At 43.8% G+C, this 16,425-nt stretch overlaps 1 protein-coding gene across 5 annotated transcripts in view; it reads left to right on the top strand.

The window, feature by feature from the left end:
• Acsl6 (acyl-CoA synthetase long chain family member 6) overlaps window positions 1-15,189 on the top strand; it is a 57,198-nt gene extending 42,009 nt beyond the window's left edge. For all 5 annotated transcript variants that reach the window (XM_034504379.2, XM_034504377.2, XM_034504378.1 and 2 more), the window contains exons 17-21: window positions 277-393; window positions 4,558-4,701; window positions 6,174-6,275; window positions 7,135-7,206; window positions 14,713-15,189. In XM_034504379.2, coding sequence (XP_034360270.1) covers window positions 277-393; window positions 4,558-4,701; window positions 6,174-6,275; window positions 7,135-7,206; window positions 14,713-14,850 — 573 coding nt within the window. In that variant the 3' untranslated portion in view covers window positions 14,851-15,189. The remainder of the gene's footprint in view (window positions 1-276; window positions 394-4,557; window positions 4,702-6,173; window positions 6,276-7,134; window positions 7,207-14,712) is intronic.
• The last annotated feature ends 1,236 nt before the right edge of the window (window positions 15,190-16,425 follow it).

Below are 16,425 nucleotides of genomic sequence, written 5' to 3'. Positions count from 1 at the left end.
TCTGTGGCGAGTGTTCTAAAACAGCAAAAGCCCAAGGTCAGGGACTCCTGAGGGAGAAGTGGCAAATGAAAAAAGGATGGCCAGCACAGAGAAGACAATGCTTCAGAGAAGGCAAGGAACAGCAGAGGGGTGCTTCACACCCTCTGGCTCTGCCACAGTCTCTACAGTGGCCTTCCAGAAGACAGAGAGCACACTTTTTCTTGTGTCTGCTGATGATCTGTCAGTGTTGATCTCCTACATCATGAGTGAGAAAAGCCATGCCGTTTGCCCCCACAGATATGTGTGAAAGGACCAAACGTCTTCAAAGGCTACTTAAAAGATGAAGACAGGACGAAGGAGGCCCTGGACAGCGACGGCTGGCTTCACACTGGAGACATTGGGAAATGGCTGCCGGTATGTATGTTTGGAGGCTGGTGCTCCACACCCATGTCAGTGATGAGTGGGTGTGCAGATCAGTTCACTGAGGGAGCACCTGTCTATGTGTGCCCCAGCCTTGTCCCAAGCTTCCTGCTCCCATTGCCCCAATGAAAGTGACAGTGGCCTGCGTGTTGGGCCTTCCTTAAAACAACATCCTATCCCTCATGGAATCCAGGAAAAGGTTTAATAGTGTGTGGAGGCTGGTGGCTAAGTAGAAGGAGGTACATTTCTTGAGCAGATCTGAGAAAGTCAGTGCGTAGTTAGGGGTTTATTGCTATGAAGAGATACTATGACCACAGAAATTCTCATAAAGGAAAACATTTCGTTGCGGATGGCTTATGGCTCAGAGGTTTATTCCATCACGGTGGGAAGCATGGCGGCAAGCAGACAGATATGATGCTTAGAGTTCTACATCCAGATGGAGAGACAGTAAAAAGAAAGACAGCCTGTGAGCCTGGCTTGGCCTTCTGGAACCCCAAAGCCTACCCCCAGTGACATAGTTCTTCCAACAAGGCCACACCTACTCCAACAAGACCATGCCTCCCAATAGTGCCACTCCCTTGAGCCTATGGGGGCCATTTTTATTCAAACCACCACAGCCAGGGACACTGGCCACAGCTGAGAGATTGGTATCTAGAAAAGGGAAACACTTGGCCTTGATGGATAAGAGGTACTCCAGTTCCTGTGACTCTGCTGAAAGTTGTTTTTATCACCTTGAGTGATAAAAAGTGAGCAAAGCTACACTTCTCTTTTGGGCTACACCCTGGCCCATCTGTAGAATAAGACACTAAATCTTTGTCGCATTCTTTGGCTATGCCGCTCAGCTTTTTAGCCCAAACAAATTTGCCTCATTCTCTCATTTAAAAAAAAATATTACTTTCTCTCTCTTTCTCTCTCTCCCCTCTCTCCTCCCTCTCTTCCTTCCTTCCTTCCTTCCTTCCTTCCTTCCTTCCTTCCTTCCTTTCTTTCCTTCCTTTCTTCTTTCCTTTCTTTCTTTCTTTCTTTCTTTCTTTCTTTCTTTCTTTCTTTCTTTCTTTCTTTCTTCTATGTACCTATGTGTGTTATTTATTTATTCTGTGTACCTGTGCATGCATGCATGTGCATGTGCGTGTACGTGTGTGTGTGTGTGTGTGTGTGTGTGTGTGCGCGCGATCATGAGGTCAGAGGACAACTTGCATGCATGGATTCTCTCCTTCTACCATAAGAGTCTTGGGGATCAAATTCAAGTCCCAAGCCTTGACAGAAAGTGCCTTTACTCACTAAACCATCTTTCTTGTCCATATTTCCTCATTTTAAAAATGAAGATAATAATGTTACTTGCCTCTGCAAGGTAATAGGATGTTACCTTGGATGTTGTCACAAGAAACAAAGAAGACCATGGCTACAAAGCACTTAGCACAGTGCCTGGCAGGTATCAGACACTCATGCAAATCCTTTGAGGGGAAACAAACCCTATTGCCAACACGCAGAGCCCTTGCCTGGTGTCACTCAGCCAGAGGACCTCTCTGTGTGTCTGGAAGGTTGCTGCTTTTTGGTTAGAACCTGGGTGTTGAGTTTATCAGGTATATGAGCAATACGAGCTCTCTTCCTGGCTGTGAGGCCAGATGAGCCAGTGTGCCTTTGTCTGGGCCTGTGCAATTGCCTCTGAGAAACCTTCATGCAAGTAGCAGACAAGGACAAGTCTCTGGTGTATTCTCTGGGACAAGAACTCTGCTCAGGGAAGACATGCATTTTTATTTTTATGTTTGTTTTTGGCATGAGTAGGGTTGAGGAAAGAAGCAGAGAAAAGATACTTACTGGACCTGACTCTTAGGCCAAGGGGAAAAGAGAGACTAGAAGAGACGGCCAGGACAGGATCAATAGACAGTCAGCTCCAACAAAAGGCCCACAGATGTGTAGGAGAGGGGCTGGAGAAGCCCTGTGGGACATGGACACCCTTGGTGGGAGGGTTGTCCCATAAGCCAATTGAGACTCAAGGCCCTGCAATCAATTTCATCATTTTTTGCTTTTGTGTATTGGTGGTAATGGCAGTTATGATGGTGGTGCTGGTGGTGGTGGTGGTGCTGCTGCTGCTGGTGATGCTGCTGCTGGTGGTGGTGGTGCTGATGCTGCTGGGGTTCTTGAGAAGTCTTTCTGTTTAGCCCTGTGTATAACCCTGGCTAAACTCAAATGTGTCCCAACCTCCCAATTGTTGGGATTACAGACATGTGCCACAATCCCTGGCTCCTATATTTTTTTTCATATAGAAAATACTATGCATGTCTTCATAAAGAAATCCTATACATGTCCCAGAACAATAAATAGTCAAATCTAAGGCACTGAGCCTCAATGAGGCCACCACCGTTTCAGGGCATGGCAGGAAGTGAGTGAATAGACTCCCATGAAGCAGCTGGGGTGCTCAGACCCAAGACACTCAAACAGCGGCCAGCAGCCATGGAGTCAGAATCAAAAGTTACCATCATTTCTAAATAAGACTGAATCTTCATTGAAATTGTTCTTCCATTTGAAATGACTATTTATTCTTTCTATGTCTCTCCCGTCAGGCTAATTGTGCATTCGTGGCTTAAGTTCATCATGGCTATGATGTGACTTTCATACTGTTCTCCTACACATGTGTTTGTGCCTTTTTGTCTCTATCCATAAACAAGATCAATCTGTAATTTTTCTTCTAAGATGAGACTCTGATTTTGGCATCAGCTTGATTAAAATGAGCAGATGGGCAATGTTTTTTGACCTATTTTTTTGCCCCATTTTTTTTTTTTTTAGAAGACCATGTGCAAAGCTTCAGTGATTATGTTTAAGAAACATTTGTGTGTTTAAAAATTATTGTTTTATAGTTATAGATGAAGAAGTCCTCTAATTCAGAAAGTCCTGGATCTCAACCCTGTGTCCTCTGTTTCCTAGCCCCATGGCTGTTGGAGGAGTTAACTAATTCCTGACTAATGAAGATTAATTAACGGACCCTCATTTTCTTCATTAGAGGAGCAGAGCTGGCAACAGCCAGCTGTGGCTATGAAGACTAAAGAAGCTAGTGTAGGGGAAACATTGGGGATCCAGCCCTAGTGTCGAGAAAAACAGGCCCACGTTCTTTTCCTTTCCTGGAGAGATTGCTCTGGCCCTGGAGGACTGGACAGTTGATGTGGGCATAGAGGGTATGCAGGAGTCTGTCTGCCAGGATGTGGTTGGTTTCCGTGGGAGGAGGAAAAAGAGGTGAGGGTGAGGGAGTCTATGTGTAAAGACTGATGGGCCTGAGCTGAGAGGGAAAAAGAGAGTGAGAGGGAGGAGGGAGAGAGAGGGAGAGGTAAGGCAGACAGGGATGACCCCAGGCTAGGGCAGTGAGGACAACAATCTCAAAGAGCCTCATTCTGGGTGAGCCATATCCTGGGTGGACAGATTTTCACAGCCTGATAGGAGCCACTGACCATGTTGAGGTCTGGGAGCCTGTGAAGAGATCTAGCCAGCAACTTAAGCATATGGAAATGTTTATCCTTGGTGTGCTGTTCCCAGAGATAAATGGGTTATGCACCACTTCATCACCCCAGGAACTCAAAAGGTCCCAGGGTCAGTGAGGTGAAGACTCCTGGAAGCCACTGGCACCGGCACTCATTTCCTGCCCTCCCTGGACTAGGAGACGATCTAGTGGTTGGGTGATCACCAGCTCTCTGAAGAATCTGTGAAGGCACTCTGGGATTGGGGCAGTAGCTGGGGCAATATAGACTCTAGTGAGGTCAAAGAGAGTGGATCTGGAGATGTTGGTGAGAAACAAGGTGCAGCTGGAGCATGGGCCTGGGCAAGAGGAGCCCTGGTGGGACAGACATGGATCTGTGCAGAGGCAGATAGATAAATGCCTGCTTCAGGGTGCGGGGTGGGATGAGGGTGGCTGGGGAAGTAGGAAGGGCTGGTAAGGCCGATACAGATACAGAAGAAGGGATGGTGGATGCTCAGGGCCCAGCAGAACTGGCTTGTCACTCACCTGTGGTGGGCGATGGCTCCATCAAGCCCCATGCAATATCTCTGTAGACACAGAGCGGAACAGCTCTGGGGTGCTGGGGTGTATAGGGTAAGTCTGCGCCGAGGAGGGGCGGCTCCAGTTTGGAAATGGGAGCGCTGTCTTAGGAAGCTGTCTGTTCCACTCCACAGGAGGGAACGCTTAAAATCATCGATCGGAAAAAGCACATATTTAAACTTGCTCAGGGGGAATACGTTGCGCCAGAGAAGATTGAGAACATCTACATCCGGAGTGAACCTGTGGCGCAAATCTATGTCCACGGGGACAGCTTAAAGGTGAGCACCACTGCTCCAGTGCTCCGGTGCATACCGGCCTGCCAGAACCTCCAGATTACATTTTGATTTCTAGTCAACCATCAGGACTCACCGATACATTTCTAGTCAAGAGGAAAAATTCCTTTCTAAAAGAGAAATTACGGGGCTTGGGAATCAAACTCACTGAGCAGAGCACTTGCCTGGCAAGCAAGTCCTGGGTTCTGTGCCCAGCACCACATAAAACCAGGCACGGTGATGCATGCAGAGGTTAAAAGGATCATGAGTTTGAGGGCAGCCTTGGCCTCAAAGCAAAAGCACAGAAGAAATCTTAATTACTTAGGATTTGGTTAACTGCAGTGAGTTCCTTGAAGACATAGCCATAGACATTTCCAGTAACCTTTAATGTATGCCCACTAACATCTATGGAGGAAAGGAAGGGTTTCTTGAAACAAGATATTAAATGAAAATTCAGTATTTTTGCTTTTCTGATTGTGTGTGTGTGTGTGTGTGTGTGTGTGTGTGTGTGTGTGTGTTGCTGTGCTGCTGAACTCAGGGCCTTACTGCATGCTTAGCAGGCACTCTACCACTGAGATACCCCACCGTCTGAATACTGCTGTTTCAGTTTTTAATACACAAATCAACTGAGCAGGTAGATTAATATAGTAATGCAAGGAATGTTACTGATGATAATATTGCTTATCAGTATTAAAATTTGCTGTCGATATCATTTAGGTCACGGTCAGAAAAAAAACAAAAAGATATTCTATGGTATCAGAGTTGCTGACTCTATTCTATCCTGTGCATTTGTTTATATAATTAAACCTTAAATCACTTTTAAAGAAAATAGCCAAAAAATTTTAAAACAGTTCTTCATGAGTAAATTGGAAGTAGTTTGGAAGTTCTGGGAAATGTTTTGGCTCACAGAATTTGGATCAATCAAAAGTTATTAGATTAGTATCCTCCAAGATGTGCATGCAGATCTGAGATTGACATGAAAATCTAGGGGTATATCAGAAGTGCGTGCGTGCGTGTGTGTGTGTGTGTGTGTGTGATTGTGTGTGTGATTGTGTGCGTGTGTGTGTGTGTGATTGTGCATGTATGTGTACATGTGTGTGAGTGTATGTGTGTGTGATTGTGTGTGTGATTGTGTGTGTGATTGTGTGTGTGGTTGTGTGTGTGATTGTGTGTGTGATTGTGTGTGTGTGTGTGTTTAATTTTTGGCTTTTGGAACTGGAGCTTAAACTCAGGGCCTCAGGCAAGCTAATCAAATACTTAATCACTGAGCAGGCCTGTATCAGATGTGATCAGCCAGGACCATGTAGCACACTAGTGGAAGTGTTTTATAACCTCTGAACAAATGTTTCATAACTGTAGACTTATTTTTAGAAAAGGGTGGAGTCTGAGAATGCCAAGAGATTATTTTTAATGCTGGACCACAAATGAGAGCTCTAAAAACTTTTGTCATGACTGTGCTTTTCTGGTGGGCTTTGTAGGCCTTTCTGGTTGGCATTGTCGTGCCTGACCCTGAAGTCATGCCTTCCTGGGCTCAGAAGAAAGGAATCGAAGGGACCTATCAGGAACTCTGCACAAATAAGGTCTGTACCCCCAGGAGCCTCCTGACAGACTGCTGAGAGTTTTATAAGTCACATAACAAGAAGACAGAAAAGCTGACGACCATGAAACCTAAATGCATAAGAGGTGTCTGGCATTACTTTACACACTGTAGGAACCCTAAGCCAGAGATTCATCCTTTTGTGGTTGTTGAAGACATCCCTGCTCTCTTTTTAGAAATGGAGTAAACCATTGGGTTCTTGGGACCAGGGACACAAAGTTTATCTAACCCCACTGCTTCTTAGCTTGGAAGGGTGATTTGTCCCAGACCACACAGCTGGTTCACAGCCGAGTCCGATGAGAACACAGGCTCTCTGACCCACTCGTCCTGCCCTTGCCTAGGGAAGGTGGGTCTCATGTGTACTGGGTTAAAAGGTAGCAATAGAACGAAAACAGTAACACAGTTCTTTCTGCTTAAAGCATCCCCACTCCCACCATTATGGAATTATCTTGACATACATCTAGGGAGGGTTGCTGTTCTGTGTTTCAGCATCAGACATAGGCTGCCATCTCTGGTTCTATGTACCCCACTCTGCACCCCCCCCATCCCTGAGCTTGCATAGGGGGTGGCAGCACTTCCACACTGACCAACAGACCACTTAAAACAAAGCATGCCCTAATGCACTTACGGTGACCTCTTGGGTCATTTGCCTCCTTTCTGTCCTGGAGAGCAGCAGCGATTGGCATGCACCAGGTTATCCTCAACAGGGATGGGACGGAGAGAGCATGGGTCTGCTCTCTCACTGGTTGACCTTAATTTAAAACTTTGTTCCCTCTGCCGCGCTACCCCCCCCATCCCTGTTTTGAAATGTGTTATTGTTTCACTTACATGGTTCAATTCAGGAATTGAAGAAAGCCATTCTGGATGACATGGTGATGTTGGGGAAAGAGAGTGGACTGCATTCTTTTGAACAGGTAACTGTGACCTTTCTCACACCCATTATATTCCTTTGCATAGAAGTATGGTGACCCTGACCTGGGCTCTCTCTCTCTCTCTGTCTGGTATGTGGCCAGCTAGAAGGCTACACACAAAAAGACCCCCTGAAGGGCTGTTTTGAGCCAACTGCAACCTTCTGCTCCTGAGCTAAAATAGGTCGCTGGATAAGTAAGGCTGTGCTTGTTGCCCTTATAACTACAGGCGATCATAAGGCTGAAATAGAAGCCTTGCTGTCACTGGTAGATCACGTGGGCCTGGTCAGGCTCCCAAGCACCCTACCTTATTTTTACTTTTATGGGCACTGCTGTCTTAGCAGCTGCAGGCAAGCTTACTTGCTAGGAGGACACTATCAGCTCAGTGGCCTTTTGCAAAGGAGGAGGAAGCAAAGCACCTGCAAACAAAGGACACTCAGTTCCTCTGAGACTTTCTGTAGCTGAGCATGCTCAGTCCACCTTCCTGGTATCATCTATGCTCTTAAGTAAAAGCCAAAGAGAAGAAGGTTCCAAGCAGAAAAAAAGTAACATGCTGATAAAAATTGTATCCTTTGGATTTTGGGATAATCGTCTTTTATAAAATCAGCATTCATAATTGTTCTTTGGGGACAGCGAGATGACTCAGCAGGTAAAGGTGCTTGTTGTCACACCAGATGACCTGAGTTTAGTTCCTGTGTCTCATATAATGGGAGGAGAGAACCAACTCCTGAAAGTTGACCTCTGAACTCCACACATATATGTGCATATTTGTACATGCATGTGTGTTCTGAGTGTATGCTTGCACACACACACACACACACACACACACACAGAGAGAGAGAGAGAGAGAGAGAGAGAGAGAGAGAGAGAGAGAGAGAGAGAAATGCAGCAAAATTTTTTTCAAGCACTGCTTTTTCAAAGGGTTTGGTGGCACATGCCTTTAATTCCAGCACGTGGGAGGTAGCTCTCTTTGAATTCAAGGCCAACCTGATCTACATAGTTTCAGGACAGCCAGGGCTCTGTAGAGAGACCCTGTCTCAAAAACAACAAACAAATATGTTTTCCATCAAAATTTCCCAAAAATATAGTATGAGGGATCTGCAAGGCTTATAAGCAGTTTTAAATTTTGTATGCTGTTTTGATGATAGCCTACAACTAACTATTTTAAAGTTGGTTTTAAATGTAAAATTCTTATGTTTAATCTGAATTAAAATGTTTATGTACAAAGATTTCTCTTTTTATTGTTGTGTTGTTTGGTTTTGGACAGGGGCTCATGCTATAATGGTTTCAGGTCAGAGCAGGCTGGCCTGCTACTTATTATGTAGCCCAGGCTGGTCCTGAACTCCCGCCACAGCCTCGCACATGTTAGGATTACAGGCGTGAGCTAACTACCATATCTAGCTTAGGTTTTCATTTCTTCATTCAAGCTAGAGAAATCTAAACATAGTTTCAGTGTTTAAGATTGTTTTTTCTCTTGGAACAGATGTTTAAATTTAACCAGTTTGAGAAACAAACTTTCGCTTGTCAGTAAGTGTCTTAGGACAGCTAAAGCTTGACTAAAAAGCATGCTGGCTGCCTGAGGTACTTTTCAGAGTAGACAGTCCGTTTTTGCCACTATGGTTATTTCAATTTCCAAACTTGGTAGGGCTTATTTTGTGGTCTTTCTTTAATGAGGATCTGTGTGACTGGGTCACATGTGGCCATATGGTTCAGAGGCTGCCCCTGAGTGGTTCCAGACCCTGCAGCCTGGGGCAATGTAAAGGACCATCTAGAGATGTGACACCCTTGGGAATTCCCAAGCCCTGTACGCCATCTGTTGGTGCTGAGATGTATAACCTGCACAAGACGCAATGATAAAAACCAAAATGGGGTTAGGAGTGGGGGAGGGAGGGAGAAGGGAGGGAGGGAGAGAGAGAAAAGGAGAGAGAGAGAGAGAGAGAGAATATGCATGTATGTGTGTGATATTCTTAGGGTTATTTTAGGAACCTTAAAATTGCAGTGTTTTTCAGTGCCTTTGGTTAGAACACTAGTGAGAAAAGAGAGTTCTTGAGTATCCATGTGCCCTGTCTAGTTTCTGCTCTAATAATCTGCCCTCACCATGGCAACCTCAGATGCAGGAAAGTCATGTGGCATCCCAGAGATCTCGGTTTTGTTGCCAAGATTGTCACCTCTTGGTTTTCTCTGTCATTCTGTCCTCACTGCTTTATGCCATCCTCCCCGGCACACAGAGCCTCAGCAGACCATAGCAAAACAAATGACAGGGCTCCTGTCCAGCCAGAGGAAGGTGTACTCCCAACACAGGCTGGCCTTCACAGAAGTTGTCCCAATTGATCCACAGTCCATGTTTGTCTTGGTCTTTTCCCTTTTCAAAAATAAATGGCCAGAGGTTGGGGGTGTAGCCCTGGATTTGATCCCAGCACTACATATACTAGGCATGGAGGCAGTATGTTTATATAATCCCAGCAGGTGAAAAGTAGATACAGAGAGATCAGAAATTCAAGGATGTCCCAACTACAAAGCAAGTTCCAGACCAACTGAGGCTTTAGGACCTTGTCCCAAACAAACAAACAAACAAACAAACACAAAAGGTCAACCTCCCAAGACAGGAGGATCATAGACTCAGGCCCAACCCAGAGCTATGTAGTGAGACTTGTCTAGCCTGCATGTATGTAAGTACACTACATGGGTATGTACTACCCATGTAGTATGGGTAGAGGCTAGAAGATGGTGCCACATCCCCAGGATGGTTGTGAGGTGCTGGGAACCAAACCTGTGTCCTCTGCAAGAGCAGTAAGTGCTCTCACCTGCTCACCCACCTGTCCAGCCTTGAAGAATTAGCTCTAAACACACGAAGAATGACATCCAGAGTTTAAGTTATCCTGTATAAACTTTAGTTGTATACAACTAGGTCACTTGTACTAAACTTTGAATTAGAAAAAAAATGAATTTATTGTGACATAATTTCCAGAAACATGCAATTCTAAGAAATAGGTCAGCCATTAGTAATTTACAGAGGTCTTTAAAAGATGTGTAGCTTAATAAGTAGATTAATAAGTGAATGGGATACACTTAAACCATCCTATCAACAAGTAGATGGCTAGCAGATATTTGAGCACATTTCATTGTGAATTAATAATTTTCTTGTTATTTGAGTGCCTCACTAACTTGCATAAACAATGCAAAATAAAGTTTGACACATAGATTTTTTTCAACTTCTAATCAGTGAAATTCTCCTTAGTCATATTGTGTTGCTTTTCATTGAAATGGATACCTACAGAATCAATTTAGAGATGGATTGATCATTTTTCTGATTCATGGATGTGTTTATCTTTCTTTCCATCTTCCATCTTAAATGATTTATTTTTTGTTTATTATCTACAAGAAAACTTGAGTTAATATCTTTGAAAAACTTCAACTGGTATGGTTCTTCAGAATACAAAGGTTTGTTTTTTGTTGTTGCTTTTTTTAAGTTTCTGAGATTACACACACACACACACACACACACACACACACACACACACACACATTTAAATTGGGTATGGGTGTTTTGCTTGAATATATCTTCATGCACTACAGTACAGTTCCCTCCGGGGCCAGCAGAGGGCATAAGATCCTCTGAATATGAAGTTACAGATGGTTGTGAGCTGCCAAGTGGGTGCTGGTAATAGAACTTGGGATCTCAGAAAAGCAACCGATGCTCTTAACCAAGGAACCATCCTGCCAGCCCCTGGGAAGTTTGTGGTCTTATGAGATAACATAGTTGGAGACTTTAGAGGTCTTATTTTCCAATGCAATGTTTGAATGTTATGGATTTTTTTTTTTTAATGAAAGCTCTATAAATCTCATTTCAATGACAAGTTTCAAGATAGAAGGCTAATATTAGGCATTTTCTTTCTATTTCTTTTATAAATTTTATTAAAAGCTAGAAAGACCCAGGCATGGTAGTGCACTCAGGAGGCAGAGCAGGTAGATCCCCTGTGAGTTTATGTAGTGAGTTGCAGGCCAACCAGGGATGTATAATGAAAAACAAAAAATCCATCCATTCATCCATCTATTCATCCATCTATTTCATCCATCTATTCATCCATCTATTTCATCCATCTATTCATCCATACATACATACATACATACACAGATACATACAAATAGACTTGGAAAGATGGCTTAGTGGTTAAGAGAAGTTGTTGCTTTTCAGGAGAACCTGGTTTTGATTCCCAGCACCCACAAGGAGGCTCACAACTGTCTGTAACTCCAGTGCCAAGAGATATGATGCCCTCTTCTGGTCTCTGCAGGCACTGCATGCACATGTCGCACAGACCTACATGCAGACAAAACACCAGAGAGAGAGAGAGAGAGAGAGAGAGAGAGAGAGAGAGAGAGAGAGAGAGAGAGATCATGAACATAAATGAATAATAAAACTCCTCTTTTTTAATACATTCGCAATTAGGCAATTTTTTTGTCTTGAGGTTTTTGTGGGATTTTTGTGTATATGTATAAAAAAATTCAATGAATATAATGGAGTTTTTGAGTAAAGAATTCTTTGTCACCTCTAAATAGCCACCTGCTAGGATGATGTACTGTTAATATCAGAGACAGCTTCCTGGCTTCTTGATCCATCTTAAGAGTCATCTTTCCAAAGAACCATTTTGGCTCAGTTTCCCATGTTTAAAAGCCATGTCAAGAGTCATGACCAAACTCGCTAGCAATGCATACTGCTCTTTCCAGTATGGATGTTCTTTCCAGACCCATCTCTCTTCTATGTCACACGTATCACATCTGTAATAGGCTGCAGAGATTTAAACATCACTGCCTCTGCCTGAGCACATGCTTCCGACAGGGCCACAGAGCAGCCTGCTCCACCCACTCCCTGGCTGTCTACATTTGGCCAAAGTCGACTTACTCTTCACAGTTCAGCCCAAACATGCCTTTTTAACGAACCCTGTCTCTCACGGGCTCATGTTTTGAGCACTCAGTTTCTAACCTGTAGCACTATTTTGGAAAGGTCACAGATCTTTTAAGAAGTGAGACCTGATTGGCAGAAGTAAGTCCCCGAAGTCTTTGAACAAATACCCCTTGTTCTGGTCTAATCTCTCTGCTTTCCATCCACCACCATGTGAACAAGTGTCAGCCTCCCTCCCACTGCCACTGATGGAGGCGTTGTGTCAGCCTCCCTGCCATGAGGAACTCGATCCCCTGAAACCACGAGCCAGAAGACACTGGTCTCCCTTTATATTGATTCTGTCAGGCATTTTGGTCACAGCAATGAAGAGAAACGTAATAATGAAACGGCTCAAACCCTGGCAAGCCTAGGGTGTGTGAATCTTTTTTTCTTGACTAGTAACCAAATATGGATCTTATGGCTAGCCTGTAGCTGAAAAGCAGAGCTAAGAAATCAGAGAACATGACAGTCATGGTATGGATTCTGGATCCAACTAAGTCAGGGTTCTATTAGCGTGGGGAGAGTGGAGCATGGAGACCAGAGGAGCAACTGGTAGTCCTCCCCCAGAGCTCATCCCCACACAGGTCTGTCAAATGCTAGCATCTCTCATTGAACTGCAGGTTCCATGTAAGAGCTACTATTTGTTTTTCCTTGTATCCCTGATGCCGAACATAGTACACAACATGTTGTAGGTGCTCGATGAACATTAGTTACCTAAAACTATACCTGAACCCCTATGAGTATTTCAGCACACACATTTTGATATAAGTTTTAAAGTATGTGTTAGAACAATGTTTAATAATATGAGTGCATTACCTCAGCAGAAATCACTTAATTTGGCCCTAGTTAGCAGGACACAATTTCTTAAAGATCACGCCACTCATATGTTCAGCCCTGAGGCAGACGTAATATTCTCAAACAATTGCCTAGAAGTCTTCCTGTTGGAGCCACACGTGACAGAAGTCCTATGAGACACTCCTAGACCATCCCTCCATCCTTTCTTGTACACTATCCACCTTGCAAAGAGACTGTCTGAGGAGCTTGGTCCCCGCCTCATAGAAGGCAGCAGGGAGAACACTAGATCAGCTCCCTCCATGCCCCTCTCTAAAAGAAAAGAGTTGACAAAAGCTCGTGGCATAGGCTAGGAATGTAGCTCAGTTGGTAGAGTACTTGTCTGGGATACACAGAACCCTGAGTTCTATGCCACCCCCCACTGCTGCCTAAAGCAGGTGTGGTTTATCAGTGCCTGTTATCCCAGCACTGAGGAGAGGGAGAAAGGGAGGTCTTGTGTTTTAGATCATGCACGGCTCCATGGTGAATAAGGCCTGTCTGAGCTACATGAGATCCTGTCTCAAAAAATAATGTCCACAGTAGAATATTGATTTAATTCATCACGCCCCTCATTTCCCTTTGCATTCTTTGTAAAAGTTACATCATCCCTAGGCAGCCATCTAAAGCAGGTGCTGGGGAGTCCTCCCAGCAGCCTCCCTCCACGCTGCATCTTGTCCCTGTGCCTCCAACTCATTCTGAGCTGCTTACCTACCTCTGTGTCTGCCTCTGCTCTATGTGGATTGTCTTGTCTCCAATGAACGGGATATATGCTTCTACTCTTAACTCTCCTCAAAGCCATCTTCCAGTTTCTCCTGGAGAGCTCGTTCTACAGTGCATGTACATGTGTGTCATTGCTTTCTTTAGAAGTCTCTGGCCCTTCCCTCTTGTGCTTGGAATAAAATTAAACGTTTTCTACCACTGGCCTGTCTAATGCCTTCAGCCTCATCCCTACCACACTTAACTTCACTATGTCCCAACAAGAAGCCACTTGGTTGTCCCTTTGTGTATCCTGCTTCTTCACTCTGGTTTTGTTCTTGATGACTGTGCCTGTGGAACCCTCCCCGACCCACTTTCCCCTCATTGCTGCTTGACTGTTTATTTAAGACAGGGTGTCCCAAGCTGAACTTCAACTTGATGTATGTCCAAGGGTGACTTTGAACTTCTGTCTTTCTTGCCTCTACCTCCTGAGTGCTGGTTTTGTGCTACCACTTCCTGGTTTTACAGGATGTTAGGGGAGCAAACCCATGCATCATACTTGATAGTCAAGCACTAGCTAAGAGATATATACCTGACCTCAACTCATTTTTTGAGCACTCATCTGATTGTGAAATCTTCACTGACTTCCCTGACAGCACCTTGCTTTAATTGCCCTACCTCGGGCCTGTGCTCTTCATTCTCTGCTCATTCTGTTAAAAATTGCCCAGCATCTTGCAGTCTGCTCTGTAAACACTAATATACATTTAGGGTGTTGGTATTTAGGATTCCTTGTATTCTTGGTGCCTAGCCAAACAAACTGTTCATGTCTGTAAAGTTGCTGAATGAATGAATGAATGAATGAGTGGCAAGGGGAAAGGGTGGGTTTCAGATATATCAAATAGACTGTGTTTGAATATAATTTTGACTCAGCATGGTATTCTTAAGTCAAGATGCCTATTCCTCTCTGCCTGCTTACTCTTGCCCTGTATACTATAAATGCTGTGTTTGACTCCTACTAAAGATATATTCTGCATTTGGTTTTTTAGGTTAAAGCCATTTATATCCATAATGACATGTTCTCAGTTCAAAATGGCCTGCTGACACCTACACTGAAGGCTAAGAGACCCGAGCTGAGAGAGTACTTCAAGCTGCAAATAGAAGAGCTCTACTCAGTGTCCATGTGAAGTTCAAGGATGTCTTTCTCAGTCCAACGAACTTTGCAGCAATATTATAGTTGTTCTTGAGAGAAAGGAGTCAGAATGCCACAGCTCAAAGTGAACAAGCACCTGATTTTTGCAACTGAGCCTTTCCTGACCCGAGAAGTCTCTAACAATATTTTCTCTACCATCACCGAGTACACTTTATTTTTATTAAATGATATTGTAGCAAGCTGCTAAAAAATTATCGCAAATGGTAATGTAAAAAAAAACAAATCAAGACACTTTCTCAAGAACTGTGTACCACTAAAAGTAATATATTCTCAATGTTCACAGAATTCCATTAAACATAAAGAAAAAACATAACTGATATATTGTACTTAATTATTCGTGGAATAATAACCAGATATAGTGAAAGTCTAGGCAATGTGGTCTACCTCATTAAATAACTGTCAACAATCACAGTTAGATCAGACCTAAAACTTAAAGCAAGGTGTAGGAAGTCACATCAAAACAAAGCATGATCGTTCCCATGTGGCCTGACTCCCATCCTCTGATGGGAGCACCTTTGCCGATGCAAAAGCCTCCTCACTGACTTTTACTTTTTTTTTTTTTTTCATGAAAAGCGGAAACACAGCTGTTCTTAAAGCAAATATCATATCTATTTAACAGCTCCCATAGGTCTTTCAGTAATTTTCTCATTTATCAAGCTCACTGAAATATTCGGAATCTATGTAAGTATGGGTAGGGGTTACGTTCATTACTTCTTACCATAAGGAAGCTAAAAAGATGTTTGTTGACTGTTAGCAGATGGACTCTTGGCAAACATTTAGGGGAAGGTTCTCAGTGATTTCTCAGGGCGGGCAACAATTCATGTTCCTATGTTTCTGCTGGAGTCTTTTCCTTTTCTATTCTCAATATGTCTGTGCCAGGTCTGGGAAATGCGATATGGCTGAAATTGTGAACCACCTCGATTTCTTTTCATGTGATATCAAAGCAAATGCGAGGAGGAACAGCTGCTATTTCCAAATAAAATAACTCTTCAATGACATGGTACAAAGCACTTCTTCAAAATTTCCCTAGAAAACTATGGAAGCCCAACATAGAGGAATCCCTGCTAATGGCATAACTCCATTCCTAGACTCTCCAGATGCTCCTATCAACCATAAAACCTTAATTGTATCATATGTTTAAATGCACCCTAAATCTGGGTACCAAGATTCTGATGTCACCAAAAAGCCTCTGTACCATGGACAGTGCAGTTCAAGTCAGCACTATCAGTTGTGCACCCGAGGAGGGCAAGGTCCCTAGGGAAGTGCTTCTCTTCTGTGGAACAGGACTCTGAAAGTATACAGAGAACTCATGCAGGTCACGTGATCTTCCCAAATGTATCTATGATTGGTGTGGCAGGACAAGAACTCCTTAGCTCTGAGGGAAATCCAACTTACTTGTAAGTGAATGTTCTCAGTCGGAATCTGAATCATCACACAGGCCTGTTAGATGGTCCCAACAGGCATGCGAGTGAATGTTCTCAGTCGGAACCTGCGTCCTCCATCACACAGGCCTGTTGGATGATCTGCATCATTGATCATACACCTGTTC

Source organism: Arvicanthis niloticus, chromosome 6 (assembly GCF_011762505.2).
Source record: "Arvicanthis niloticus isolate mArvNil1 chromosome 6, mArvNil1.pat.X, whole genome shotgun sequence".
In the NCBI taxonomy this organism is placed as follows: Eukaryota; Metazoa; Chordata; class Mammalia; order Rodentia; family Muridae; genus Arvicanthis; species Arvicanthis niloticus.
Note: the sequence above shows the minus strand (reverse complement) of the source record. Positions and strands in the feature narration are given on the sequence as shown.